This window comes from Peromyscus maniculatus, chromosome 1 (genome assembly GCF_049852395.1).
Source record: "Peromyscus maniculatus bairdii isolate BWxNUB_F1_BW_parent chromosome 1, HU_Pman_BW_mat_3.1, whole genome shotgun sequence".
In the NCBI taxonomy this organism is placed as follows: domain Eukaryota; kingdom Metazoa; phylum Chordata; class Mammalia; order Rodentia; family Cricetidae; genus Peromyscus; species Peromyscus maniculatus.
Window position 1 is genome coordinate 158,827,711 of NC_134852.1, and position 26,929 is coordinate 158,854,639.

Sequence of the window (26,929 nt, forward strand, 5' to 3'; positions counted from 1 at the left end):
AGGGGAAAGGCTAGGACGGCGGGAGGCGGTACAAATACGAGCGACCCGCGCGGTCGCGCAACAGTGACGTAACACGCGACAGGCGGTGAGGACGTGCGCGCTCCCGCTTCTTCCTCTTTCTTGACTCCATCTTCGCGGAGGCAGCTTCGGCGTCCGCGGGTTAGGTAAGCCTCGGGGTTCTGCGGGACCTGTAGCGCTCGGGAGCAGGCCATCTGCGGGCTCCGAAGGTGCGGGGAGGTCACGGGGCCTCCCGTGATCTGCGGCCTCGTCTCCCGACCTCAGTCAGGTCCCTGGCGAGCCCGACCTTCCGCATGTGCAACGGCGCCGTCTCCTGCCCCGCTTCCCATCCCCTGCTCTGTCTTCCGGGACGCTTCTTCCCGTCTCTCACGAAGCCCTTCTTTTTCAGTCGCCAACATGCAGCTCTTTGTCCGCGCCCAGGAACTACACACCCTTGAGGTGACCGGCCAAGAAACGGTCGCCCAGATCAAAGTAAGTGTGTAGTGCTCTTTTATTCCACTTAATTGTGCTCCTTTATCCCAAGACACGCAGGGAAAACTTGTTTGCTTCCAGACATTGTATCTCTGTTTTTGATTGTAGGCTCATGTGTCCTCACTGGAAGGCATTGCCCCGGAAGATCAAGTCCTGCTTCTGGCTGGCTCGCCACTGGAGGATGAGGCCACCCTAGGCCAATGTGGTGTAGAGGCCCTGACCACTCTGGAAGTAGCTGGCCGAATGCTGGGAGGTGACTGCTTTTTTTCACTGTGAACTAATGGAATGTGTGTAGTTACAGCATGTGTCAGCGTACTGCTGTGGCAATACACTTGTGTCTTCTAGGGTCTTTATTTCTTTTCTTTTTTTTTTTTTTTTTTTTTTTTTTTTTTGGTTTTTCGAGACAGGGTTTCTCCGTGTAGCTTTGCGCCTTTCCTGGAACTCACTTGGTAGCCCAGGCTGGCCTCAAACTCATAGAGATCCGCCTGCCTCTGCCTCCTGAGTGCTGGGATTAAAGGCGTGCGCTCGGCCGGTCTTTATTTCATAATGGTACTGCAGTCTGTAGCCAGACTGATTATCGTTGTCCCCACTAAAATCAAAATCCAGAGTGGCAAGGTAGCACTTGAGAGACAGGCAGGCAGGTCTCTGTGAGTTTAAGGACAGGTGTACAGAGCAAGTTCATGGACAGCCAGGGCTACACAGAGAAACCATGTCAGGGAAAAAAAAAAAAAAAGAGCAATAATAACCAGAATCCGGTTTACTGGGTTCTCAGGGTGCTCCTGTCTTTGTTTTATGTGTACAATTTTAACTAAGGATGTAGAGTCCTTGCGTTAGTATGCCTCAAGCCTCAGTACTGAATAAACTGGCCACAGTGACATTGAGGTGGGAATCAACCTGGGGTAGCTATTCTGTGACCCCATCTCCAATCTCTGCAACTATCGTTTCATTCCTTGTTGGCCTCAAGAGTAAGGGTTGTTCTGGGCAGGGCAGTGAGTTGCTTCTTACCTGCTTCCTTTCTCCCACTCCAACAGGTAAAGTTCATGGTTCTCTGGCTCGTGCTGGAAAAGTGAGAGGTCAAACTCCTAAGGTGAGTGAGGGCCAAAATTGATATTTGGACTTTGTTTTTCCTATTGCAGCAAAGTCAAGGCCTTTTCTTCCTGTTTGCATTCTCTTTCCTGGAGGGGTACTGGTGGGAAGGAGGCCAGGCATGGGAGAAGAGGTCAACCAGGGTCTTATGAGCGCTTCCCTTTCCCAGGTCGCCAAACAGGAGAAAAAGAAGAAGAAGACAGGCCGTGCCAAGCGGCGAATGCAGTACAACCGTCGCTTTGTCAATGTCGTGCCCACCTTTGGCAAGAAGAAGGGCCCCAATGCTAATTCCTAAGTCCTATGTGATTCTGGCACTCTAATAAAACCACTTTGCCCAGACTTGTTACTGCTTTCTTCATTTGTGAGGCCTTAGGAAGAAACTTTTAGGCTAGTGAAGTACCTTTTGGTCATTAGGAAGGGTAAATGAGAATCAGTCTCCACCAAGGCCACCTCTTAGTGGGGTGGTGGCATACACTTTTTAGTCCCAGCCCTGGGAGGCAGGTAGGTGGATCTGAGTTTGAAGCTACCCTGATCTACACACAAACTCTGTTTCAGCCAACCAGATTCAGTGTTAAGCTGTTTTGTGGAGGCAGCTATGGAAGAGTTTGGGTAGGTCTTGACTGAATTTGGGACCAGCTGTAGTATCAAAAGCTCAAGGACCATGGGGTCCCTCGGCTTTGGAAATAGGTATTACCTGATTACATTGGCATCTTGATCTTGTCTGGGCTAACTTAACCTGTGACTGAGCAGCTGATTAATGGTTCCACCCCAGCAACAGGCTTCCAGGATACCCAGACCCCACTCTGCTCATCTGTGTTTTGGAACCCACTGCTTCTTGGAATGTACCGTGGAGTGAGGCTGAGTTGCACACTCCTTCCATTCCCTTGAACTTGAGCTATCTGCGAGTTGTGCAGGTCAAAACTAAAGTGCTCGGAGACCAGTGTCTGGCCCATTGTAGATGTGCGATTAGCGGCTGTCTCGGACCCTTTGCTTTTTTACTCTAGAGGGTGTGGGTATGTCCCACGTTCATGTTAAAGACAGGGTGGCATTCAGGAGTGTTCTAGGGATGGCACTCTGTTAGTATTTGAAAGCAAGTACTTGGGGGGTTTTCGTTTGTTGTTTTTTTTTCGAGACAGGGTTTCTCTGTAGCTTTGCACCTTTTCTGGAACTCACTCTGTAGACCAGGCTGGCCTCAAACTCACAGAGATCCGCCTGCCTCTGCCTCCCGAGTGCTAGGATTAAAGGTGTGCGCCACCACCGCCCAGCATACTTGGTTTTTATTTTGAGACAAAGTCTCAAACTGAAGCCTATGCTGGGTTTGAACTCAGTAACCTTTCTTCCACAGCCCCCTAAATGCTATTAGACTACCACAGCTGGTTTGAGTACTGCTCAAGGATCAAATCCAGAACTCATCCCCAACTCAGGCTCTTTCTAGAGGAAAAGTAGGAAACTAGCTGTGAGCCAGGCATAGTTGTACATAACCTCTTTTTTTGTTTTGTTTTTCAAGACGGGGTTTCTCTGTGTAGCTTTGGATCCTGTCCTGGAACTCGGATCTGTAGACAAGGCTGGCTTCAAACTCAGGAATGCTGGGATTAAAGGCGTGGGCCACCACTGCCCAGCTATGTGGCCCATACCTTTAATCCCAGCTCTGGGAGGCAGAGGCAGGCAGATTCTCTGAGTTCCAGGCCAGCCTGGTCTACAGAGCTAGTTGCAGGAGAGCCAAGGCTACACAAACCCTGTCTCGGGGAAAAAACAATAGGAATTGAACTGTGGAGGCGGTCTGCCCATTTGTTTATTATTTTGTTGAAATAGGGTCTCATGTAGCCCCAGGCTGGCTTCAATTTGATGTGTTGATGTGGTATCTTTAGATTCGTTACCATGCATGGTTTATGATTTGATTTTTGTGGGCTTTTTATTATTATTATTATTATTATTATTATTAGTTTCGGGGATTTTGTTTTTTGTTTTTCAAGACAGGGTCTCACTACGTAGCTCTATCCTGGAACTCACCATGTAGACTTGGAACTCACAGAAATCAGCCTGCCTCTGCTGATCTGGTGCTAGGATTGAAGGCGCGTCGCTACGCCCGGCTAAGACTCTGGATTTTTTTGTTGTTGGCTGGTTTGTTGGTTTTGTTTAAAAGGTAGTTTATTTTTACATAATCTGGTGAAACCACAGGGACCAGGCTGGGCTCAGCTACATAATGCTATGGAACTCAGCGAGCCACCGTGCTGGGAGGAGCTCGGTTCTTCTGCACATGCTCAAAGGGCTACTCAGAAGACGAAAGTTACCGAGAAGCCTCGGGAATGGGCCGAAAGGAGCCTACGTCGCCCCACGCACAAAGGCGGAAGTAACCGAAGAAGCGCCGGAAGTGGCGGAGCTGCAGCCGCTGTGTGGTGCCCGACACGCGGCGCCAGTTGCCATGGAGCCCGCAGGGCTCTGCGGCTTCTGCCCAGGCGGGGAAGCGCTGCCGGCGCGCTACACCTGTCCGCGCTGCAACGCGCCCTACTGCTCGCTGCGCTGCTACCGGGCACATGGCTCCTGCGCGGAAGACTTCTACCGCGACCAGGTGCTGCGGGAGCTCCGCGGCCGGAGCGCCTCACCCAGCCGTCTGGCGGGCGCACTACGCCGGCTCCGCGAACAACGCGAGGCCGAGGATGAGCCTGAGGAAATAGGCCTCGGGCCGGGCCCGCGGCCGAGCGGCCTTTCTGGACTCTGGGAACGCTTGGCGCCGGCTGAGAAGGCGGCGTTCGAGCGGCTGCTGAGCCGTGGCGAAGCTGGGCGCCTTCTGCCCCCGTGGCGGCCCTGGTGGTGGGGCCGCGGGGTTGGCCCGCGTTTTCTGGAGGAGTTGGATGGTGCCCCGGGCCGGGATCGTTCAGAGCCGGAGTCCACCCCTGAGCGGACGGCGCCCGAATCTCTGGATGATGCGGCCGCCGCGGTGCCGCCTGCTGAAGACTCCGCGGCCGCGGGGCCGCCCGCGGTGCCCACCCGTATCCCGGCGCTGGCCAGCCTGAGCCGCAGCCCGGCTTCGCCACTCGTGCGCTTCCAGCTGCCCAACGTGCTGTTCGCCTACGCCCACACTCTAGGCCTGTATCACGGAGGGGACGACGACGCCCTGCTCTCCGATTTCTGTGCCACGCTGCTCGGTGTTTCCGGAGCCCTGGGCGCCCAGCAAGTCTTTGACTCGACGGAGGAAGCCCTGCAGGCCGCAGCCCACGTGCTGGAAGCGGGCGAACATCCACCCGGGCCCCTGGGTACGCGGGGTGCTATGCAAGAGGTTGCTCGTATTCTGCTGGGCGAGGGCCCTGTCAACCAGAAAGGCTACACGCTGACAGCACTGGGGCACCTGGCGCAGACCTTGGGCAGAGCCCGGAAACAGGCCGTGATCAGCGAGGAGCGAAGTCGCCTCTACCGGGCTCGGAAGAAGTGCCAGTTCCTGCTGGCCTGGGCCAACGAAAACGAGGCTGCCCTCACACCACTGGCTCTAGACTGTGCCAGCGCCCACCGAGCCCATGCTGTCACAGCCGAGGAGATGGCAACCCTTACTGGGGAGCTGGAGCGGCTTTGGGGGGGCCCGGTCCCACCTGCTCCAAGGACTCTCATTGAGGAACTCCCGGGCTGAGCTGGGTGTCCGTGTCGTTAATAAAGATGTCACTGGTCTGCCCAGATGTTGGCAGTACCTTTCTTTTCCTCAAAGACAGTGCCCTATTCTAGGCTTCCCTGGAAGTTGCTGAGGGTGACCTTGAACTTCTGAGCCTGCCTCCACCTTGACTACTAGGATTGCAGGTGTTCGTCCCCTTGCTAATTCATGCAGAGCTGAAGATCAAAGGCTTCGTGCATGCTAAGCGCAAGCACTCTAACTTAGCCACACCCCCAGGCCCAAAGTGCGCATTTCTGAGAGAAATCAGTTGCTCCACCCTGTCAGACTCTGGACCCACAAACTACTTTTCAGCTTTCCCTAGTCAGCTAGGCCTCCACCTCTACCCCTCAAATCACTGACCCCAGGACAGAAGAGAAGCACAAGGTTGAAAACATTTATCCAACAGGGAAAATACTTCATATGGGAGCAGTGGCTCCCGCTTCTTGCTTCAAAGTTCTCCTCTGAGGCTGGTCGTCCCTGCCGAGTAGACTGGGGCGCACCCTTCACCCCAGGTGTGTTCAGGCCTGAGCTGGTTGGACGGGTCTGCTTCAGTAGATATAGGGTATGATTCGGTAAGGCACACGCTTGCAGTACTCCTGCCAGGCGCGGCCATACTTCCGGAGACACTGCTGCTCATCTCGGGCCTCCCGGTGCACCAGCAACGCAGTGAAGTAGAGGAGGTAGAAGTAAGGTAGCAGGTGGGATACCCCTGTGGGGAAGGGGGGCTTTCTCATCTAAAGGCACACAAGGTGTCAGGTTCAGCAGTCAAAGGCCCAGGGTGCACGGTGGGGCACTAGGTCCATCTCCAGCCACTGAGTATTCTACCTGGCACACCAGACTGAGCCTCCTGTCACCACACCTGGTCATCCCCAGACCTACTCACCACAGGGCAAGGACCAGGCCAGAGCCATGATGAGGTCTCCCAGGTAGTTGGGGTGACGAACCATACCCCACCACCCGGATACCAGCAGGTGCCGCCCTGTGGCTGTAGGGATGGTTTCGAGACCTGGAGAAAGACAGCCAATGAGACAGGGAACCACAAAGCCCCGCCCCTTCATCTCCCCCAGTCTCCCGCAGAAGCAGCTTACCAGCCACACTTGGGTCAGAAGGATTCTTCCTGAATGTGTTTTTCTGGGAGTTAGCTCCACGGAAGATGTAGTAACCAATAGCTGAGGGAAAGTATGATCAGGTAGTGAGGTGGAAGTTCAAGCCTTCAGCCTAGCCCTGACCACAAGCCTGTCCAAATCCCAGGCTCTGTTAGGACACTCAGGAGCCAGCTCCCGCTTTGGAGGAGCATCAAAGCCTGGACCATACCTGATGGGTAGTGAATAAAGGGTGAATGAAAGGGGGTGGGGATTAAGGCCCTCCTACTGACCCTTAATGAGGCAGATGAGCGAGGCCATGGGCAACCCCAGAGGCTGTGGATGGTGCAGCAGGAACTGGGTCTGCAGGCTGTAGGTAAAGGGTACCCAGGCTAGGTCTCCAAAGACCAACATGAAGCCAAATCCATCGTGTATTATGTCCATGGTGGTGAGGACAGACTCCTGCAGGGACAGGACCCAGAAACACTGGCTTAGTCCAGATGACATCCTCAGGATCCCTTGCTTGCCTCCCCTGCCCAATCCAGCCTCACCTCATACCAGAGGGCATCACCCACATACAGCAACTGGAAGCCATTGACCAGCCACATGGCCAGGGAAGGACTCCCCCGCAGCTCTGCCTCTCGCACCAGCAGGGCCAGGTTAATGAAGACCTGAGGGGGTTGGGGACAGGGCCATCAGCTCCGGTGGGGGCTTCAGAGTGGGACAGCATCAACCTCTCCCCTTCTCTCAGCCGTCAGTTCACATGTTGAATGGACGCAGGTCGAAACTGCCTATACTTAGAACTCCCGCTTTTGAATCTGAGCTTTGCCACTGGTGCCGAGTGTGTATCCCTGATAAAGCTCACTGTCCACTGCCATGTGAAAAATGGGGATAAGGGCCCTGCCTTGGGCTGCTCTTTAAAGAATTATACAATGCCCGCAGAGCTAAGGATTAGCTTGTGAACTTGCACTTGCACCCTCGTTTTAATAGCTCCAGTGGACTGGGTAGTGCAGCTTCTTCAGTAACACTGACGTGGACTTTCATTAAGGGTACCTCTAATAAAAAAAAAAAAAAAGGCACTTGGGAGGCAGGGGCAGGCAGATCTCTGTGTTTGAAGCCAGAGTGTGTTCCAGGACACCCAGAACTGTGACATAGAGAAACCCTGTCTGGGAGGGGGGGCTAGAGGGGTAGTCTCTCTAAGTAGCCTTGATTGGCCTGGAACTCACAGAGATCTGCATGCCGCTGCCTCCCAGTGCTGGCATTAAAGGTGTGCGCCACCACCCCCAGCCCTCACAGTAATTTTAGAAGAACACTTCATTCCACCCTGTTTCTCCAGTGAGAAAGTAACCTCAGAGTCTGGTGTGTATGTGGGCAGGTCAGTCTCCAGGTCTGTGGTGGGACCAGGCCTGGTGGATTACAGTGACTGTACTGAGCTGTAGCTGAGAGAAGCAGAAAAGGCCTGGATTTTGAGACTAGCCTGGGCTATCCTAGTGAGACCTGTTTCAAAACCAAACCAAACCCAAACTCAGATTCATAGAGGGATCTTGGCTCCTGCCTCTGTGTAAGATCTGCAAGGTGAAAACAGGGCCTTGCCTGAGTCTCTCTGGAATCCCCACCATCGTCCATGTATGTATGATCCTACCCAAGAACAGCTGGTGTGTGGCCAAGGCCACCAATGGCAGGCAAGTTGTTAAATCCGACAGTCCACTGGAGGCACCCAGCTGCCTGGCCCTCCCTTCAGTGCTTGGTCATTGTCTTTGGAGTCCGTTTTGTATCTGACCACTGCGTCCAAAGCTTTATGTGCTCTCCCAGCTCCCTGCCTGCTTCCCCCCCCCCACACACACACACAAGAATCTGCTGTCACTGTCATGCTGTATATATTTAGTTTTGTAGTGCTGGGTTGGAATCAAGGGCTTTTTGTGTGGTAGCCAAATGCTCTCTACCTAATTTTTTTTTTTAAGATTTGGTATTAAGACCCCACTGGGTGACTTCCATGGCAGAGCAACATATTGGCAAGTGAATGAATGATGACTGCTGTCCACCCAACAATGCTAGCCCACCCTACCCTTCGCTTGGCCCAAGACCAGCATAGTTAAATACACACGCCCAGCATGCCCAGCATACCCAGCCGATGAGGCCAGGTCTCAGCTCACAGAAATATTTGAAGTCAAAGGAACCAAGGCGAGGGTTCAGCTCCCGTCCCAGAAAGAAATCGTAAACGGAATTTCCTGGGGGGGATAATAGAGAGTGAAGGCACAGGCAGGCATCCCGTCTGCCTCACCCCTACCTCACTGGGACCCTTCTCACCTGAGTTTCCTCCAGGTGCCAGGGCCGAGTCGGGAGCTGCCAAAGCCTTCGCATAGAGAAGGAGGCTGGAGATGAAGCTGGTGAGGGTGGTCGCGAAGGCCAAGGGCAGGAGCATCTCAGGGAGTGCCCCCAGGGGCAGCCCAGCTGGCAACCCCAGCCCCACCAACAGGGCTGTTAGCACCAGAGCCTGGAAGCCTGAACCACACAGAGTGAGTTCTGGGATTGCATCTGTCCACAGCTACCACAGCACAGGGTAAGCCCGGGGGTTGCATACTTACACACGCGCGCGCGCGCGCGCGCACACACACACACACACACACACACACACACACACACACACACACACAGATTCCCATAGGGGAGTGTGTCATCAGAACTAGTCCACGCAACTCCCGCTGGACTTGGAACCCACCCCAACCCATGTAACTCAGATTCAGTGATGGGGAGGGGAAGCCCCAGGCACCATTAATAGGGTAGCGCAGGCGACTCTTGTCCTTTAGTTCCAGCCCTTCGGCCACCTACGAGTATAGGGAAGGTCTTGTAAGGGTTGGGGAGGCCTTCCCCCTGGTCGAGCCCTCTCTGTCCCCTCCTCCCCAGTGTTAAAACAGAGCGCACACCTTGCGCGCGGGCAGCAGGTAGAGCGCCACCTGTAGGCCGAGCCACATGAACAATAGCAATAGAGCCCATGGACTCCACAGCTCCTCCAGCCCCGGCAGGTAAGCGGGTGGGCCCAGGAGCCGCGCCGGGCCCGATCGGGCCGCCAGGAGCAGATGGAACATGGTGGCAGGCAGCAGGACCATCATCGCTGTGACGCCTGGGGAGAGAGCCAGTGTCGCGTGACCGCTCTCCCAAGTCCACAGGCACCATGGGTCACCTGCCTGCTTAGCAGGTTCCCAGCGCCATACTCCTACCTTAATTTTCATCTTAGTCCTCCCAAAGACCATCCTCCTGCTCTTCCAACTGTCTCCCATTCCAGAAACCCCCTGTGTACAGCTGCCAGCATCCGTCCATCCTCTCCTGCAGACACTCTGGCACCCGCGCACCCCGATCTTTCTGCCTCCAGATTTCCCAAAAGCCTTCTAGCTTTTCCGTAAGTAGCATCGGCCCAGCTTCCACACCCAATCTTCCCATTTACCCAATGGCCCCCCGAATTCCAGTGGGGCCTGGGAGGCCTCACGAGAAGTCATGATCGCTGCTTTGCCGGGGAGCGATGGTTCACAAAATATCATGGGAACATATCCGGCCCCATCCTGATGGCCTGGTTAAGCTTCTGTGTGTACATTGAGGTGAGACAGCTGCTGCTCTTGTCCAGCAATCTTTAAATGGACGCGCCCCCTGCCCATCCTGGGCCCAGCACAGCAGCCAATCAACGCTGGGAGGCGGGGCCGCGCTGTCGCCTCACGAGCGCCGACATCAGAACCCCACCCCTTGCAGGTCCCGCCCCTTCAGGCAAGAGGGAGGAGGCGGCCACACAAGTTTATTAAACGGGTCCAGACACCCGCCAGCGGGGTGAGGACAGGGCACTGTGAGGACAGGACAGGGCGATGGGGCTGCCCCGTGGCGGCTTCGGCAGGGCCTAGCCGCGCTCACAGATGACCTCGACGACACTGGGTTCCATGGGCACTGGGTCTGGGCAGCGCAGGGCAGCCGAGGCTACCACTTCGTCTAGCAGCAGGTGCACGAGCTCCTCGTCGGCCACAAAGCGCCACAGGTAGAGCTGCAGGAAGTGGCAGTCCACCTGCACCTGCTGCAGCCCGAAGCGCCCGAAGGTCCGCAGCCGCACACACTCCAGGAGCGTCTTCAGGCTAATCTTGATGATGCCAGTCAGCACCGACACCTGCAAGTGGGCACAGAGGGATGCCGCTCAGTGACTGTAGGCTTTGGGGGAGGGACATACACCTAACTTCTGAGCAGAGGCCAGGGAATACAAAGGAGGGAATAATCTACTTTGGCCACCAGGAGGGGCAGGGGCAGAGAAGCCACAGGAAAGATCAGAGATGGGGGCAGCAGTCATGGCTGACTACGAAGCAGAAATGGATGAACGCTGTCCCTGAGCTTGGGCCACAGTGAGGCAGACATCAGTAAGTGACTGAGAACCCCTGAAGACTCAGGACTGTTTTGGAGACAAGAGTGAGAGCAAAGAATACTTGAAGTCTGTTGCAGAATATTAATTTAAGATGTGTTACATTTGCCTATGCTGTGGAATATTTAATGATGCAAAGATGTGTTACATTTGTTTGATTAAATAAAATTAACCTGGGGTCAGGAGGCTGAGTCAGCATCTACCTGACAGGAAGTGGTAGGGCACGGAACCATGTGTAGCTAGGCTTCCTCAGTGCTGCAGGACGACGCTGGTTTTATGGAGAGACACGAGCTAGGAGAGGAGGTGAGCTACTTGCTATTCAGCGTCTCTGAGTGAGCAGAATTTCACCTCAACCTTTGAACCCTGAGTTCTACAGAGGGACAGAAATCTACTGAACTTAATGACAAACAGCAAGAGTCACATCCGGGCTGGAGCGACAAGGTAGCTTTTCTCTGAACTACCTAGATGCCCTAGAGACAGAGACTGGATGGTCAGAGTGCCAGTCAAGCTTAGATGGGGTCCTCGGGCTCCCTAGATGGTTATGGGATCTAGGCGAGAAGGTGCTTCAGACCTTGTTGAATTCCACAGGGCTGAACACATCGATGCGTTCAGAGAACAGCTTCTGAATATTGCTCAAGAGGTTTGTGTCCATCGGAGCACTGGAAGGTGGAGGGGAGAGAAGTCAGAGCCCACTTCACACACCCTCCCTTTTGTCTGTCTCAGGGAGGTTCCCGCCCAGCCTGACCTGGGTGTGTAGCTAGGCGCGTAGCGGCCCTGCTGCCGAGAGCTGCTGTACACAGAGAAGGTCCTTTTGCTGGAATCGCTGCTCTGGGCTTTGCGGACACCCTCTTCATACAGGAGCCCCACCTGGTGGTGAAAAGAGGTGCTGCAAGGGGAGCGTGGGACACTAGGAACAGACAATTCCCTGAGAACCATAGGTACGGTCACCACTCATACAATCAAGGGAATGGAACAAAGGCAAGGCAAGAATGAGTTTGAAACTGAATTTTCAGCCCACCCCTGCTCCAACTTTCTGGGTGACTCTGGGCCTCCACATTCCCGGAGGATGGAATGGGGATCTAGTGGCACAAGATCGGCACAGGTAGACCCCTTTTGCTTGGTCCTGAAGAGCTGTTATCCAGGGCCCCAGCATGCATCAGGGCTCCACCAGCCGGCCTAACGCAGCACCTGTACATCGATAGCTGTGGTGTCCTCTACCACACGCTTCATGACGGCACGCACGTTCCGGGGCTCCAGGGTACTGAGCCAGTCCCGCGTCTCCACACTCTTGCGTAGCATCTGGGATATGACTAGGCCCTGCACCTTCACATAGTGGGTCAGCAGTCGCCGGGCCGTCTCTCTGGCCTCCGCACACAGTGTGCTCACAGGTGTGACTGGAGACTGGTCCTAAGCCAGGAAAGTAGAGGACAATGGTTGTAGGTACTAGGCTCAGATCAGAAGCCACTGCCAGTTTGGAAGTGAGCAAATCTTGGGAAAGATGGAGGCTGGGAGGAGTGTAGACGGCCAGTCTGGTTCTGGCAACAAGAAGACATCCAGCCTCCTGTGTTCCCAGCATTAGCTCCCTTTCCCTCCTGAGACACTTCACCTGCACCAGAAACTGCTCATCCGTGAGCGTGAGGATGTAGGAAATGGTGGCCGTCTCGTAATCCAGGCAGAGGCGCGACAGCAGCAGCAGCAGGGCAGGTGGTGAGGCGCCTCCCTTTTCTCCGGGGCTGTCACAGAAGCTCTGGGCTGTCTGGCACATTGAGCGGATGAAACCCACGATGAGGCCCTCACGGACTCCCTGGCTGCAGAACTCGCCCTGTGAAAGGAGGTCCAGATCCACAACCAGTCCCCTCTCCTAGGCAGGAGAGGGTCAGCAAGGCCAGAGCATGGGGCTCCTCCTCCAAAGGACAGCCTCATCCTGCCTCTCTGCCTTGAGGGTGGTGGGGCTGGCGGGGGAAGGTCCCTGGTGCCCTTCTATCTTTAGCCCAGCTGCATAGCCTTTTCTCCTCCAGACTGCCTCCTGAGGACGTAAATCCATATCCAGAGCGCCTGGGAAAGGATTGTGTGGGGGCTGGTGACTTGTCCTCAGTTCCCCAAGCACTAGTAAAAGGGTGACAGAGACCCAGTCGGCAGAATGAACAACCAAAAGACAAAAGACAGACGTACCCGGAAGTAGGGCTTGTTGGAGAAGGACACCTCCTTGGCGGTAAAAAGATGCACAGAGGCCAGAGAGGCCTTGATGTGGCTCAGAATGGAGCTGGCCACACTGGCCAGCAACTCAGCCAGGCTGGGGCCCTCCTTCCCAGCCAGGCGAGGTGCCGCCAGGGCCTGGCGCACATCCGTCAGGCAGCTCAGGAAGGCAGCCCTCAAACCCTGCAGATGGTGGCTCAGACGCTCTCGGGCCACTCGCTCCACAATCTCCGTGGCTGACTCTGAAAGCCCAGCAGCGGCTAACAGGGCCCCGGGTGCCAGCAGGCGCCGGTGGAAGCGATCTAAGGCCCGTACCAGCAGTGAGTTATCACTGCCGCCCTGCTCCTGTGCCAGCCGCCGCTCCACCAGGACAAAATAGCGGCCGCCCAGCTCCCGCGCGAAGGCTGCCAGCTTCTCTGCACCAGTGGGGCCCTGAGCGGCAAACAGCTCCTGGTAGGCTGCTGCCACCTGGCAGAGGCCACCCACGAAGCCACTGCCACCACGGTCGGTGAACTCTAACACGTCGGGCGCTGGTGGGGAGGGGCCCAGCTCAGTCTCCAGGCTGCTCAGTTCTTCCTCCAGCCGGCCCCGGGCATGTGCCAGGAACTCCTCACACAGCTCCTCGGCCGGCTCACCCAGGGCCAGCAGCAGCTCCACACACTCAGCCTGCTCTGGGGCACCCGAGCAACCTTCCCTGTGGGGACGGAGATGCAGTAAAGACAGAGGGCAGGGTGCAGGGGAGACAAAATGTGGGGGCACTCTTGACGGGACTGGAGGGCAAGAACCAGGCCCGGAAACCACACCTGAAGCGCTGCCGCAGCTGCTGGGCCAAGCGGGCTGTGATGACCTGGCAGTCATCCTGGATGGCCCGGAAGGAGGGCAAGTGCTGGTACTGTTGCAGCACGGCCCTGGCGCGACCCTGGTAGCGCACTGCCTGCCCATAGGCACCCAGCTCCACACACTTGGTGAGGCGCGAAGGCAGCTCAAAAAGGAACTGCAGCTTCCGCAGCAGAGCATGCACCCCTAGGGGACAGGAAAGGCACGTGAGCTGCAGAGCTCAGGTGGCTGGCTGCAGGGCCTGGCCAGTACAGAGCCCACCTGCTAGCTTGGTGATGCGCTCGTGTCGGTCCTGCAGCGTGGCGCTAATGCGCGCACTGAAGTTGGTGATCACTGCCATGTTGGTAGCCAGCCGGTCCATCTCGTCTTCCATCTTCCGGAAATCATTCTTCATTTTCCGAATCGTGTCTAGAAAGGCGAGCGCCGACAGCGAAACGGAAATGACCAAGGCAGAGAGGTGCAGCTCTCACTGATACCAGTGGTCTGCCTGAAACGGCTTGGGTCTTGGCCACTGCATGTGTGGGCAAGGGGGTTAATGGGATGGTGCAACAAGCTCTGCTCACCCCATCCCTGGTGCAAAGGGAAGAGGGTGAGGGAAAGTGTTTTAAAAATAAATAAATAAATAAATAAATAAATAAATAAATAAATAAATAATAAATAAGCAAGCACCCAGTCACTATCCTGACTGACTCTACTTTGTCCAAACTTGCTCTCCATTTTCCCTTTTTGTCTCATTTTGTTCTGGAAGGGAACTGGTCCCTGGCCCCAATCTGTACCCACCAGACCTGAAGCCGCATATGAACACCTCAGGGCTCCAGCACTGCTTAGCCTGGTGGAGGCTGCTGCATGTTCCTCTTGGCTCCCTATTTTTGTCCTTTCATATTGACTAGGACTCCAAATGTGGAAGACCAGCGGCCACCCTGGCCAGGCAAATGGAGAATAAACTCCTATTTCACCTTCTCTGTCTTGATCCTCTCAGGACGAAGGATGCACAGAATTACTCTTTGAAGACCCTTAGAAGTAAACTCAGGAACAGCATTCTGGTACCAATCTCTCCCATCGGACGGTATGCAGATCCCAACAACCAGAGACACTTGGTACTGGCCAGAACTTCTTTTGATTCCACAGAACATAAGCTATGAGCACACTTTTAATCCCAGCACTTGGGAAGCAGAGGCAGGCAGATCTCTGTGATTTTCAGGCTAGCCTGGTCTACAGAGTGAGTTCTAGGACAGCCAGGGCTACACAGAGAAACCCTGTCTTGAAAAACAAAACAAAAACAACAAAAAGCTCTGCAAAGGCAGGGACCACCTGTCTGCTCACCCCTGGAATGCCCTCTGCACACAGAGGGCAGGCAATAAACTTGCCCACTCAGACCTCCTTCCCAAATGGCCCAGATTTTCACTGAACTTGTCGAGCACGGTGTATCTTCTCTAAAGTTCCTCTCCTTTTCCCTTTCTCTCTTTCATCCAGACTGAAATCTGTATAAGGAGGCTGTTTTTCCTTCCAAATGCCTCAGGCCCTGGCCCCTTAATGCTTTATGTCTCCTCTCTTCAAATCCCATTTTATTTTTTATTTTTTGAGACAGGGTTTCTCTGTGTAGTTTTGGAGCCTGTCCTGGATCTCGCTCTGTAGACCAGGCTGGCCTCGAACTCCAGAGATCTGCCTAGCTCTGCCTCCGAGTGCTGGGACTAAAGGTATGCACCACCACTGCCCAGCTATTCCACCTTTTCTTACCTCTGTCTCCTCTGGTCCAGGTCTCTTGACCGTCACCAGGCACCGCCCTATCTAAAACCTCAGCCGCAAGCCCTGCTCCCCTGCTCTCTCTGTACCCCACCACCCACTCTATCCACACCCCTAACCCAAGCTTAACATCTATTTCTATTCTGGCTTTTTCAAACACGGTCTCCCTATGTAGCCCTGGCTGACCTGCAACTTGCTATGTAGACCAGGAAAGGCTCCAATGTACTGTGGTAAGGGAAAACACTATGAATGTAGATCAACAAGGGACAGGCAAGGTAATTCTTTGCCTCAGGCTTCGGGAAACTCCCAGAGGGGCCTCAGGCAGGCCCCCATAGCAAATCCAGTTCAAACCTTTCCTGCAGTTGTAGAGGAAACCCCTACTCAGAGCAACTAAATAACCAAATGTCTATTGGAATAAATCATGCTGGTCGGGATGATGAAACAGAAAGAATAGAAAATTCAGGAAAAAACATAAAGAAAATTTTCTGGCAAACTTCTATTAATGAACAAAGACCAAAATTAACAATAAAAATAAGTGGTGTTTTGTTGTCTGGTCTGGTAGACACAGGTGCAGACGTTACCATAATTGCACCAGAATTTTGGCATCCAACTTGGCCTCTTCAGGAGGTAAATGTTCAACTGTTAGGAATTGGGGCATTATCTCGAGTGAAACAGAGTGCAAGATGGCTCAAATGTATAGGTCCAGAAGGACAGAGAGGAACTGCCTGTGTTTGCTCTCCAAGTGCTAGAATTACATTCAAGCACCACATCCAGTTTAACACCTATTTTTTGTTTTTGTTTTTGTTTTTGTTTTTTTGGAGACAGGGCCTCACTTATGTAGTTCTGACCTGGAACTCACTATGTAGACCAGGCCTTGAACTCACTGAGATCCTCCTGCATCTGCTTCCCAAAGTCCGGGAGTTAAAGGCATGTGCCACTATTGCTGGCCTTCACACCTACTTTTGATTTTAAACATGAAGGACCACGGGGCCTGGGAGATGGCTCAGCAGGTAAGAGCACCCATGACTCCTACAAAGGACCTGGTTTAATTCCCAGCACCCACATGGCAGCTCACAACCAGCTGTAACTCTAATTCCAAGGATCTGGTGCCTCTTCTGGCCTCTGCAGGTACTACATGCATGCAGTATATGGACATACATACACTCAGGCACATACACACACAAACACACACACAAATTATTTTTTTTAATAACCAAAACAAAGAACAAAACCAAAAGCCTACAAAGCTAACACTCACAATGCAATTAAGGGATTTGAAATATTTTTTCACAAAGAAGTTGGTCACCAATAGTGAACTCGTTACATGAGTTGCACAATCCATGAAGCAAAAGCATTCACACTGTCCCCTTCCCAGACACACAGGGCCTCTCACATGCCAGGCTAGTGCTCTGCCACTGTGCCACATCCTTAGCCCTTACCATTCTGATTGAGTTTATGGTTCCACAGCAAGGAAGGTGATTATAAAGACACAAGATGTAAGTTACACCTGAGCGGCAGAGCTGGGGGAGGGGCTGTCTTAAGACAACCCAGCCCTACAGCGTCAGCCTGAGAAGTTCCTGCAAAACATTGGTGCCAGTTAAAGGCCCAGGCTAGTCAGGACTACACAGTAAGACACTGTCTCACAAAAAACCACCACCACCACCACCCAAACACAGCCAGTCGGTCGGTGGTGGTGGCGGCGGCGCACGCCTTTAGTCCCAGCACTGGGGAGGCAGAGGCAGGTGGAACTCTGTGAATTCAAGGCCAGCTTGGTCTACAAAGCAAGTTCCAGTTAAGTCAGAGAAACCTTGTCTGAAAAGACAAAAAAAGAAAAGAAGAAAAAAGAAAAGAAAAGAAAGAAAGAAAGAAAAAGAGATACTGAGATTCCATCATTGCTGCTGACTTCACAGTCCTGGAAACCTTCAGACTGGAAATAAAGCTGCCCCATGTCCAAACAAACACAGTGTCCACAGCGTTTGCCAAGAAAGACTCCTTTGGCAAGGCTGGATCTCGACCACGGGGGCCTCCTCACCCATGCTGGACAACTCTTCCGCCTCGGTACATCCCAGGCACTGCCATGCTCCTTGCCGGCCTGACTCCTCACTCTGTGGATGTGTTCCCTTGGTAGCATCCATATTATGAGTGTATTCCACAGGCCTGTTAAGTTTTTGCTTTTTGTTTTGTTTGTGAGACAGGGTCTCGCTGTGTAGCCCTGGCTGGCTTGGAAGCCCATTGATTTTTCATAGGAATTACTGTCAAAGATTTTTTTTTGTGGGCTGGGGCTGTAGCTCAGTAGTTAGGTGCTTGCCTAGCAAGCATGAGGGCCCAAGTTCAATCCCCAAGACCCCAAAACACAGCACAGCAAACAAACAAAGCTTTGTGTCCACACTTCAGTTTGGAGGCGGGCTGGTGTATGGTCAGGAAAGTACAGAGACCACGAGAGGAGATGAAGAGGTCTAAGGTGTGGAGTGGGCTGGAGGAGAGGGGATGATGGAACAGATGTGACCTGAAAGCAGAAAGGAAGACTATTTGAGGGCACCAAGGGGAAGCAGGAGGGTCCCGGGAAGATGGAGAAACCAGTGGGGGAGGGGAATGGACAAAACCAAAGAATAAAGATGAATGAAAATACAATAATGGAATGCATCTCTTTGTTAACTTATTCATTTTTTAAAAAGGCAGACTTCTTTGCCTGCCTGTGGTAGGGACAGGAAGTTTTTCTTGGTATAATACTGAAGCCTTTCCAGGTTTGGTATGCATAGATGCATAATTAGCTAGAGGTGGTGGCTCACACCTTTAATGCAGCACTCAAGAGGCAGAGGCAGGTGGATCTCTGTGAGTTCGAGGAGTGAATTCCAAGTCAGGACTACATAGTAAGACCCTATCTAAAAAAAGAAGAAAAAAAAGATAAATGCATTATCACATAATCAAACTCCATGCCTGGGCTATAAGTTGGCAAATCCAATTAAAACACAGTATAATAACACATATGCATGAAGACAGATAATGAAACCTATCATTTTTTGAATGAAAATCTGATTAAGAAAACCTAAACCACCGGGCAGTGGTGGCGCACACCTTTAATCCCAGCACTCGGGAGGCAGAGTCAGTTGGATCTCTGTGAGGCCAGCCTGAGCTACCAAGTGAGTTCTAGGAAAGGCCCAAAGCTACACAGAGAAAACCTGTCTAGAAAAACCAAAAAAAAAAAAGGGGGGGGGGGGCTGGAGAGATGGCTCAGGGGTTAAGAGCGCTGACTTCTTCCAGAGGACTTGAGTTCAATTCCCAGCACCCACATGGCAGCTCACACCTGTCTGTAATTCCAGTTTCAGGGGACACTGACACTCGTGGCAAAAGCACAAATGCACATAAAAGAATAAAATAAAGCCGGGCGTTGGTGGCGCACGCCTTTAATCCCAGCACTTGGGAGGCAGAGGCAGGCGGATCTCTGTGAGTTCGAGGCCAGCCTGGGCTACCAAGTGAGCTCCAGGAAAGGCGCAAAGCTACACAGAGAAACCCTGTCTCGAAAAACAAAACAAAACAAAACAAAAAAAAAAAAAAAAAGAATAAAATAAAATATATTTAAAAAAAAAAAAAAGAAAACCTAAACCAGTTGCTTTTTTGTTTGTATGCTTTTTATTTCTTACCTAGGAAATAACTGGTAACCATAAAATTCAGTGCTTTGAATACATTTAGCATAGTCACAAGATTTTACAATCAATACTTGTGGTTTGAATAGGTATAGCCCCTCACAGACTTGTGTTTGAATGCTTGGCCCATAGGGAGTGCCCATAGCACTATTAGGAGGTGTGACCTTGGAGTATCACTGAGGCATGGGCTTTGAGGTCTAATAGGTTCAAGCTACACCCAGTGTGACACAGTCTTCTTCTGCTGCCTTCGGATCAAGACACAGAACTCTCAGCCCCTTCTCCAGCACCATGTCTGCCTGCATGCCACCATGTTTCCTGCCATGACAATAATGTACTAAACCTCTGGAACTGTTTCCCTTTATAACAGTTGCCGTGGTCACGGTGTCTCTTCATAGCATAAAACCCTAACTAAGACACTACCACTGTCTAATTAATGAACACCCAAGAGCTACTGTTTCTCTTGGCAGTTTTCCCCACATCTTGCCACACCCTCTGGTAGGCATCAATCTATTTTCTATTTTCACAGAATTACCTGTTCTGTTTATTTAACATAAGAAAATCAATACAACACATGGCCTTTCTCGTCTGACTTCTTTTTTTCCTCTTTTGAAAAAGCATCTCACTAAGTAGCTTTAGCTAGCTCAGAACTCAAGGATCTGCCTGCCTCTGCCTCCTGAGTGCTGGGATAAAGGTGTGCGCCACACCCAGTCCTATCTGACTTCTTTTGCTTAACATATATTTGAGATTTATCTATATCATATAACATAAATCAGTATGTCTCATCTTTTTATGGCTGAAGAACACTGTTGTTGGGCTATATCATTTATTTATCCACTCACACTGGTGATAGCTATTTGTATTGGTTCTACTTTTTGGCTACAAAAGTTGTGAATGTAGTTCATGTAAACATGTTTTCAGTTTTTTTTTTTAATTTGTGTGTGTACACACATGAGCACATTCATATGCATGTGTAGCATATGGATGCATGCACATCTGTGTGGGTGTGCTCACCCTTGCATATACATGTGAAGGCAGAGGTTGATGATGAGTGTTTTCTTCAAACATTTCCTATCTTGTGTGTGTGTGTGTGTGTGTGTGTGTGTGTGTGTGTGTGTGTGTGTGTTGGTGTGTGTTGGTGTGCACCTAAGTGTGCCAGTAGCCACAGAGGCCAGACGGGTAGAAAGACTCCTATAAGCTAGAGGTACAAGCATCTGTGAGCTGACTGGGATCTGAACTGCAGTCCTTTGACAGAGAACTAGCATGTTTCAGTATTGGTTCCATGGTGTAATGGTGAGCACTCTGAACTCTGAATCAGCATGCTTCACTACCGAGCCACCTCCCCACCATCCCTAGCATCGTTCTTAGAGACAGGGTTTCCCACTGACCTGGGCCTCGCCCTTTTAGCTCAGCTGGCTGATCATCCAGCAAGCCCCAGGGACACACCCTGTTCCACACAGTCTGGGGTTACAGATGTACACTGCCACACTTTTTGTTTGTTCTTTGAGACAAGGTCTCACTATGTAGCCCTGGCTGGTCCAGAACTCACTATATAGACCACGCTGGTCTCAAAGTCACAGAGATCTTCTGCCTCTGCTCTAGAAGTGGCGGGGTTAAAGGCGTGCTTTTGATTTTTACACAGTCGCTGAGACTCTGCACTCAGGTCCTCAAGCTTGCCCAACGAGCACTCTGCTCACTGGGCCATTCCCAGGCCCCTCACCTGGGCTTTTGTCATTGACTGTTTCTTTAGGCAGGGGTTTGATATGTATGCTAAGCTAGCCTTGAATCTTCAGCAATCCCCCTGCCTCAGCCTCCAAAGTGCAGGGATGATAGGCTCTGCTCGTTTTTATATACATACATACATATTCCTTCCTAGGAGTGGAATTACTGGTCTCGTAATAATTCTGTTTGGCTTTTTGAGGACTGGCCAAGTTTTTCTGCAGTGGGGGTATAGCTGTGTATCTCCACTGCTGGTTTATCAGTCTTCTGTATCCTCCACATCCCAACCAACATGTTATTTATGTAGTTATGGCAATACCAGTGGGTGTCAGAGAAGTCACACCTCCTTAATCAATAATGAGGTGGTCTATCTTTACATGAGCTTATTTTTCATTTGCATGATTATTTGTTGGGAGGGGTATGGTGTACATGTGAGCACCTATGAACTCCACGTTACTCACGAGGAGGTCGAGGACAATCTAAAGGAGGTGGATCTCTTGCTCTACCACATGGGTCCAAGAACTGAACTCAGGTTGTCAGGCATGGCCACAAGCATCTCAACCTGCTGAGCCATCCCTACTGGGTACCTGAAACAGCAAGAGCAGGGGCCAAATCCAGGGTGTTCTGCAAGTTGGGCAAGCATTTTGTTGTTGAGGTATGTCCCCAGACCATATTCTGGTACACATCTACACACAATCTATTAATTGAGAATGTTGTTGTGTTTTTGAGACAGGGTCTCTTAAAGCCCAGGCTGGCCTTAAACTTCCTGTCTCTACCTTTTCATTGTTGGAATTATGCATGTGTTCCATTATGCCCTCTTTGTTTTTTGTTTTCTTTTGTTTTTTACTTTCTATCCTTCATACGGGATGATCTCAACTGACCTATCTCCATGTCTGCTGACTCACTCTTCTGGTTTTTCTTTCTTTCCTTTTTTTTTTTTTTTTTTTTAAGAGACAGGGTTTCTCTGTGTAACAGCTCTGCCTGTCCTCATAGCCAGAGATAGACCAGGAAGGCCTCACATTCTGTTTTTTCAAATCTATTGCTCAGGCTTTTTGTTTGTTTGTTTGTTTTGTTGTGTTTTTTTCCCAGAGCTAAGGACCGAACCCAGGGCCCTGTGCTTGCTAGGCAAGTGCTCTACCACTGAGCTAAATACCCAACACCAAATCTATTGCTATATAGCTTACTCTGGCCTCAAATTCATGACAACCTTCCTCCCTCAGCATCTGGAGTGCTGGGATTATAGGCATCTGTAGCCAGTGCCAGCATAAAACTCTGTAATCTTGCCAAGCCTAATCTTTGCAGATTAACAATCTCAGCTCTCCTAACACTTACTTTATGATTTTTTCCTTCCTTAGAAAAAAGTAAAAAAAAAAAAAAAAAAAAAAAAAAAACTCAAGCCATCTCTATTAAGCAACAGATAAATGTCAAACATTATACATATTCCAACAAATGAGAAAATACTAGCAAAATTCCTATGGGAAATTACTCAGCACAGAAATCACTCTCTCTTTTCATCTTGAGGTTAGCATTAACAGACAAGCACCTCCTCACTGAGGGCATTGTGACACTAGGAGAGCAGGACTACTTATGGGGACACAACCCCACAGATGTGAGCATTCTCTACGGTCTGCCTCCGGAACAAGTGCTTTAAAGTTATTACACAAATCTCAAGTGTATCTCCTGAAAGTAAGACAGAAAGTGCTGTGATGAGACCTACACTGTCTAGTCCTAGGGCTGGAGAGACAGTTCAGTGGTGGAGAGTGGATGCTGCTCTTATAGAGGACCATGCCAGTCCTGAGTTCAGTACTGAGCACCCATGTCAGTCAGCTCACAGGTGACGGTAACCCCAGCTCCAGGGAATCCAACACCTCTGGTCTCTGGTCTCCAAGGACACCTGTCCTCATATGTACACACCCACACCCACATACACATAATTAAACACTACTACTATTAAATCTTAGGAATGAGAACGGAGAAAGAAAGGGAGGGAGTGACAAGTCCACCCTCAAGGCAGACTGACCAGAAACAAAAGTTACAGCTCATAAAATTAAACAAACTGAACTGCCCGTGAGACGGCTCAGCAGCAGGTAATGTGCCTGTCACCAAGCCTGACCACCTGAGTTCACTCCATGGGACCCACATGGTGGAAGGAGAGAACTGACTCCCACAACTTGTCTTCTGACCTCTACACAAATGTTGTGGCAGACACACATGCATGAACACACACACACACACACACACACACACACACACACACACCCAAAATAAATAACTGTAAAAAAATAAGACAAAAACTAAAGCTGACTGAAACTTCTTAGTGCTTCCTACATACTTCAGGGAAACTCACATCATTTTATCCTTTCTCCCTCCCTTTGGTCGTTAGGACAACCCTCCCATAGTAACTGTCACTTCAGAAGAGTCTGACCACAAAGACCAGGACAGAGGTGACAGTGGATTAATGTGGGACAGAATTATAATCGGGCTCTCTTTCCTTTAATCCCTGTTTTTCCCAGCACAGGGGGAGATGTAAGGCTCTGAGGAGTGTGTCCCAGTGGGATCACCTGTAGCTGAGATGAACTTGTTGTAGTTCTCATAGACCAGGGTCTGCATGTCGCTGTCTAGAGCCCGGATCTGCCGCACCATGTCCGTCTCACTGTCCATCAGCTGGGCCAGAGGACACTCTCTACGCAGCTAGAGAAGCAGGTAGTAGCATTCAGTTAGGGTCACTCATGTCCCCCTGCCTTGCCTTAGGTTAGCTGGCTTTCCGTGCAATACAACCGTGATTCCACCCTTATCAGGAATTCCAGATATGGAATCTAGAAGTGACATACTAATCTACGTTACTAGATTAGACCGGATTTGGGATTTGTCAGCTTTCAAAGTCTTCAGGCTCAGCTTAAACTCAACCCAGGCTCAGCCTTGCGCCTGTCAGGACATGGCCACGCCCGCTCCCCAAGGGCCTATCAGAACGTCAGCATCGAGATCACGGACCCCGTATCCCCTCAGGTCAGTCCTAAATGGCCCAGGCTTGCTTAGCCTCCAGATCTGCCCCTATTGCTCGGAATGGGCTAGCCTCCACTCACGATGTCTCGCTCCCTACATCAACAAAATCCAGGGCATGATCTAGGGTCCAGCATTTTGGGGGTCTGGACCCGCCCCACTTCGCACACACACCTTGTCCAGATAAACTTCCGGGTCGAAGTGCGCCCCATTGAGATCTGTCGGGTCTAGAGGGTCAGGCCCCGCGGAGTGTCCCGCCGCCTCCCCTTCCGACAGGCCGTAGTAAAGCTTCAGCATCCCGTGAGCCTTCCGCCGACGCTCCGGAGCGTCCGCCTCGGGTCCTTCTGGGGAGTCCCCGGGCCCGGGCCCCACAGCTGCCGCCGCCGCCATAGCTCCAACCGCAGCACAAGGGGGTGAGGCTGGGGAGGGGAAAGGAAGCACTTCCGGGAGCCATCAAGTTGTTGAAACCAGACGGTCCTTTAGGTGGAACGTTCCTCTGCAGCTCTAGGACATGTGAGACTAAGGTTCCGCCTTGCGAAGTTTCGGCAAGCTGGTTCCTGTGACTGGGTAAAATGCTATAAGGTGGGCGAGTCGTAGCGTCGCAATCCTGCATCCCCACAGGAAAGACTCATGTATTATGTGCCTAGATTGACTGAATGAATGGGCATTAAAATTACGGAACATACCGGGTGGCGGTGGCGCATGCGAGGCAGAGACAGGCGGATCGGCGGATCTCTGTGAGTTCGAGGCCAGCCTGATCGACAGAGCGAGATCCCAGACAGGCACCAAAACTACGCAGAGAAACCCAGTCTCGAAAAAAAACCAAACAAACAAACAAAAAGCCAGTGGTGGTGGCACACGCCCTTAATTCCAGCAGGAGGGAGGCAAGGACAGGTAGATTTCTGAGTTTGAGGCCAGTTTGAGGTCTACCTAAGATCGAGTCCCAGGCAACCAGAGCTACACAGAGAAACCCTGCCTCAAAAAAAACAAACAAAAATTATAAATGGTATTAAAATTTACGTGACATCTGTCCCAGCTTCAATATCTATAGTCTTTAAATATGTGTATGCAGGTGCTTGAGGAGGTCAGAAGAGGGCTTGGATACCTTGGAGTTGTAGTCACAGCTTGTGGAGCTGCCCAACACGAATGCTGGGGGACAAACTACAAGTGCAATACATAATCTTCACCGTCTTCTTTTTCTCTTTCTTTTCTTTTTTGAGACAGGGTCTCCCTTTGTAACCTTGGATGACCTGGAACTCACTATGTAGACCAGGCTGGCCTGGAACTCACAGAAATCTGGTACTAAAGGCGTGTGCTGCCATGTCCAGCACCCATATTTTGATTTATCATTTATAGCTGCTTTTGTCACAGACTAAATGACCCATAAAACCTAAAGCATTTATTTATTCATTTGGTCTTGGACCAAAGTTTCTTGATTTCTTATTCACTGGGCTATTTAGAAACTGTACATATGAAGATTTCAGCCTATGAAGCTAGAATTTAAGAAAATGAATTTGAGCTGGAGAGATGACTTAGCAACTAAAAGCACTCACTGCTCTTCCTGATGACTCATGTTCCTAGGCTCACAACTGTCTGTAACTCTAGTCTTGGGGGATGCAATGCCCTCTTTTGGCCTCCACAGGGAGCCAGGAACACATGTATATGCAGGCAAAATGCTCATAAATACAGAAAAAAATTAAAATAAAAAAATTTAGCCGGGCGGTGGTGGCGCATGCCTTTAATCAGGAGGCAGAGGCAGGCGGATCTCTGTGAGTTCGAAGCCAGCCTGGGCTACAGAGAAAGTTCCAGGAAAGGCACAAAACTACACAGAGAAACCCTGTCTCAAGAAACAAAAACAAAATTAAATGAAGAAAAACAGGCATGGTGGTGTGTTAACTACCTGGAGTCCCAGAATACATGAGCAAAGGATTAGGAGGGGGTCAAGATCATCCTTATAATAAGTTTGAGGCCAACCTAGGCTACAGGAAAACTGTCAAAAACCAGAATAAACAACAAAAAGGGCTGGAGAGATGGCTCATCAGTCAGGACTGGATTCCGGGAAGTTGTCCTCTGATCTTCACAGATGCACAGTGGCATGTGAACACTCTCACTCTACCTACCACACACACTAAAATAAACGAGGCTGGGCAATAGTGGCACACACCTTTGATCCAATCAGCCAGCCTGGATCCAGTACAGTGGGTTCCAGGGTGAACCAGGGCTGCCTAGTGAGACCTTGTCTCAAACAAACAAAACCAACTTTAAGTTAATTAGTATTAACTAAATGTAATAAAATCTTTAGAAGCTTACTTGTACTTCATGCTGTAAAAGGACACAGCCTTGGGAGTAGGCAAACCAGCACTGTCTAGAGACAGGGAGGGACACGAAGAGCAGTGCCAACACAGGAACACACAAGGCTGACCGCCCAGTCAGAGGGACAACTACATTTTGCTGTTTCTGGTTCCCTATGAAATCTGGTAGCCAGAACTGGGAGGGGGAAGGCAGATTTGTAGGGGATCTGTCATCCAAAATATTCTCTGAAGAAAAGGTAGTTTAGATTGATTTCCCATCTCTGCTCATTGAAGTCTGTGGTGACAAGGGACAAGAATTCCAGTGTTCCAGTTTAGAGAGCCTGGGATGAGGCCAAAGCCTTCCCTCCATTGGGAAGGCCTTCAGCTACTCATGTAGGCTCTAACCACTCACCTGCCTAAAACCTGCTGTGGACTAACTTGGCATAGTGGCTCACACCTTTAAACACAGTACTTAGGAGGTACAGGCAAATGGATCTCTGAGGCCAGCTTGGTCTACAGAGCAAAATCCAGGACAGCCAAGGCTATACAAAGAAATCCTGTGATGAAAAGATAAACAAAACCCCAAAAAACCTTGCTGTAGAGCTGGGACATGCTCATCCACCTTTCTGAGCCCTTGCCTAGTCCCTCTACAATGTGTCCTGTGGGAATGTAGAGCTGCCCAGGAAGTATGGGGGATGGAATGGTGTCTCTTCCTTATTCCACAGGCTCCTGCCATTCAGCTCATTTCGCCTACCACTCCACAATGGAACAGCCTGGTACTCAGACACATCCTTCTATGTGCTGGAATCAGGCTA

The 26,929-nt window shown here is 51.2% G+C and overlaps 4 protein-coding genes across 10 annotated transcripts; 2 read left to right on the plus strand and 2 right to left on the minus strand.

Moving 5' to 3' along the window:
• The first annotated feature begins 24 nt into the window (after positions 1 to 24).
• On the plus strand, positions 25 to 1,914 carry Fau (FAU ubiquitin like and ribosomal protein S30 fusion). The gene is made up of 5 exons (XM_042259632.2): positions 25 to 164; positions 407 to 489; positions 598 to 742; positions 1,521 to 1,576; positions 1,745 to 1,914. Exons 2-5 carry the CDS (start codon positions 415 to 417, stop codon positions 1,868 to 1,870), a joined length of 402 nt encoding a protein of 133 aa, XP_042115566.1. The 5' UTR covers positions 25 to 164; positions 407 to 414; the 3' UTR covers positions 1,871 to 1,914.
• A 1,945-nt stretch (positions 1,915 to 3,859) lies between these two features.
• On the plus strand, positions 3,860 to 5,243 carry Znhit2 (zinc finger HIT-type containing 2). Its single transcript, XM_006980675.4, has one exon. The coding sequence runs from the start codon at positions 3,998 to 4,000 to the stop codon at positions 5,195 to 5,197; it is 1,200 nt and encodes a 399-aa protein (XP_006980737.4). The 5' UTR covers positions 3,860 to 3,997; the 3' UTR covers positions 5,198 to 5,243.
• A 352-nt stretch (positions 5,244 to 5,595) lies between these two features.
• Positions 5,596 to 9,926, minus strand: Tm7sf2 (transmembrane 7 superfamily member 2). Its single transcript, XM_006980677.4, has 10 exons — positions 9,740 to 9,926; positions 9,222 to 9,418; positions 9,068 to 9,122; positions 8,605 to 8,799; positions 8,422 to 8,525; positions 6,849 to 6,968; positions 6,591 to 6,759; positions 6,304 to 6,384; positions 6,099 to 6,221; positions 5,596 to 5,924 (listed from the first exon to the last, which is right to left on the minus strand). Exons 1-10 carry the CDS (start codon positions 9,831 to 9,833, stop codon positions 5,764 to 5,766), a joined length of 1,299 nt encoding a protein of 432 aa, XP_006980739.2. The 5' UTR covers positions 9,834 to 9,926; the 3' UTR covers positions 5,596 to 5,763.
• Positions 9,927 to 10,064: 138 nt separating this feature from the next.
• On the minus strand, positions 10,065 to 26,896 carry Vps51 (VPS51 subunit of GARP complex). 7 transcript variants are annotated; one of them, XM_076557730.1, is made up of 12 exons: positions 26,527 to 26,896; positions 26,134 to 26,409; positions 23,998 to 24,242; positions 23,385 to 23,514; positions 13,982 to 14,128; positions 13,687 to 13,906; positions 12,860 to 13,577; positions 12,294 to 12,509; positions 11,876 to 12,094; positions 11,433 to 11,554; positions 11,259 to 11,346; positions 10,065 to 10,441 (listed from the first exon to the last, which is right to left on the minus strand). In XM_076557730.1, the coding sequence occupies exons 3-12, from the start codon at positions 24,211 to 24,213 to the stop codon at positions 10,181 to 10,183; spliced, it is 2,337 nt and encodes a 778-aa protein (XP_076413845.1). In that variant the 5' UTR covers positions 24,214 to 24,242; positions 26,134 to 26,409; positions 26,527 to 26,896; the 3' UTR covers positions 10,065 to 10,180. The 7 variants fall into 7 exon arrangements, with proteins under 7 accessions (XP_076413845.1, XP_076413834.1, XP_076413838.1 ...); XM_076557719.1 differs by having other exon boundaries at positions 23,998 to 24,475; positions 26,527 to 26,874; XM_076557723.1 differs by having other exon boundaries at positions 23,998 to 24,430; positions 26,527 to 26,835.
• Positions 26,897 to 26,929: the final 33 nt, after the last annotated feature.

Bases quoted from the DNA above. Each gene is read 5' to 3' on its own strand.
- Fau (XM_042259632.2), top strand. From the start codon at position 415: ATGCAGCTCTTTGTCCGCGCCCAGGAACTACACACCCTTGAGGTGACC. The intron at 490-597 runs GTAAGTGTGTAG...TTTTGATTGTAG, and splicing joins AAACGGTCGCCCAGATCAAA to GCTCATGTGTCCTCACTGGA. The intron at 743-1,520 runs GTGACTGCTTTT...CCACTCCAACAG, and splicing joins AGCTGGCCGAATGCTGGGAG to GTAAAGTTCATGGTTCTCTG.
- Znhit2 (XM_006980675.4), top strand. From the start codon at position 3,998: ATGGAGCCCGCAGGGCTCTGCGGCTTCTGCCCAGGCGGGGAAGCGCTG.
- Tm7sf2 (XM_006980677.4), bottom strand. From the start codon at position 9,833: ATGATATTTTGTGAACCATCGCTCCCCGGCAAAGCAGCGATCATGACT. The intron at 9,419-9,739 runs GTAAATGGGAAG...CTCTCTCCCCAG, and splicing joins GGAATTCGGGGGGCCATTGG to GCGTCACAGCGATGATGGTC. The intron at 9,123-9,221 runs GTGTGCGCTCTG...CTATACTCGTAG, and splicing joins ACCTGCTGCCCGCGCGCAAG to GTGGCCGAAGGGCTGGAACT.
- Vps51 (XM_076557730.1), bottom strand. From the start codon at position 24,213: ATGGCGGCGGCGGCAGCTGTGGGGCCCGGGCCCGGGGACTCCCCAGAA. The intron at 13,907-13,981 runs GTGGGCTCTGTA...CCTGTCCCCTAG, and splicing joins GCGCATCACCAAGCTAGCAG to GGGTGCATGCTCTGCTGCGG. The intron at 13,578-13,686 runs GTGTGGTTTCCG...CCGTCCCCACAG, and splicing joins CAGCTGCGGCAGCGCTTCAG to GGAAGGTTGCTCGGGTGCCC.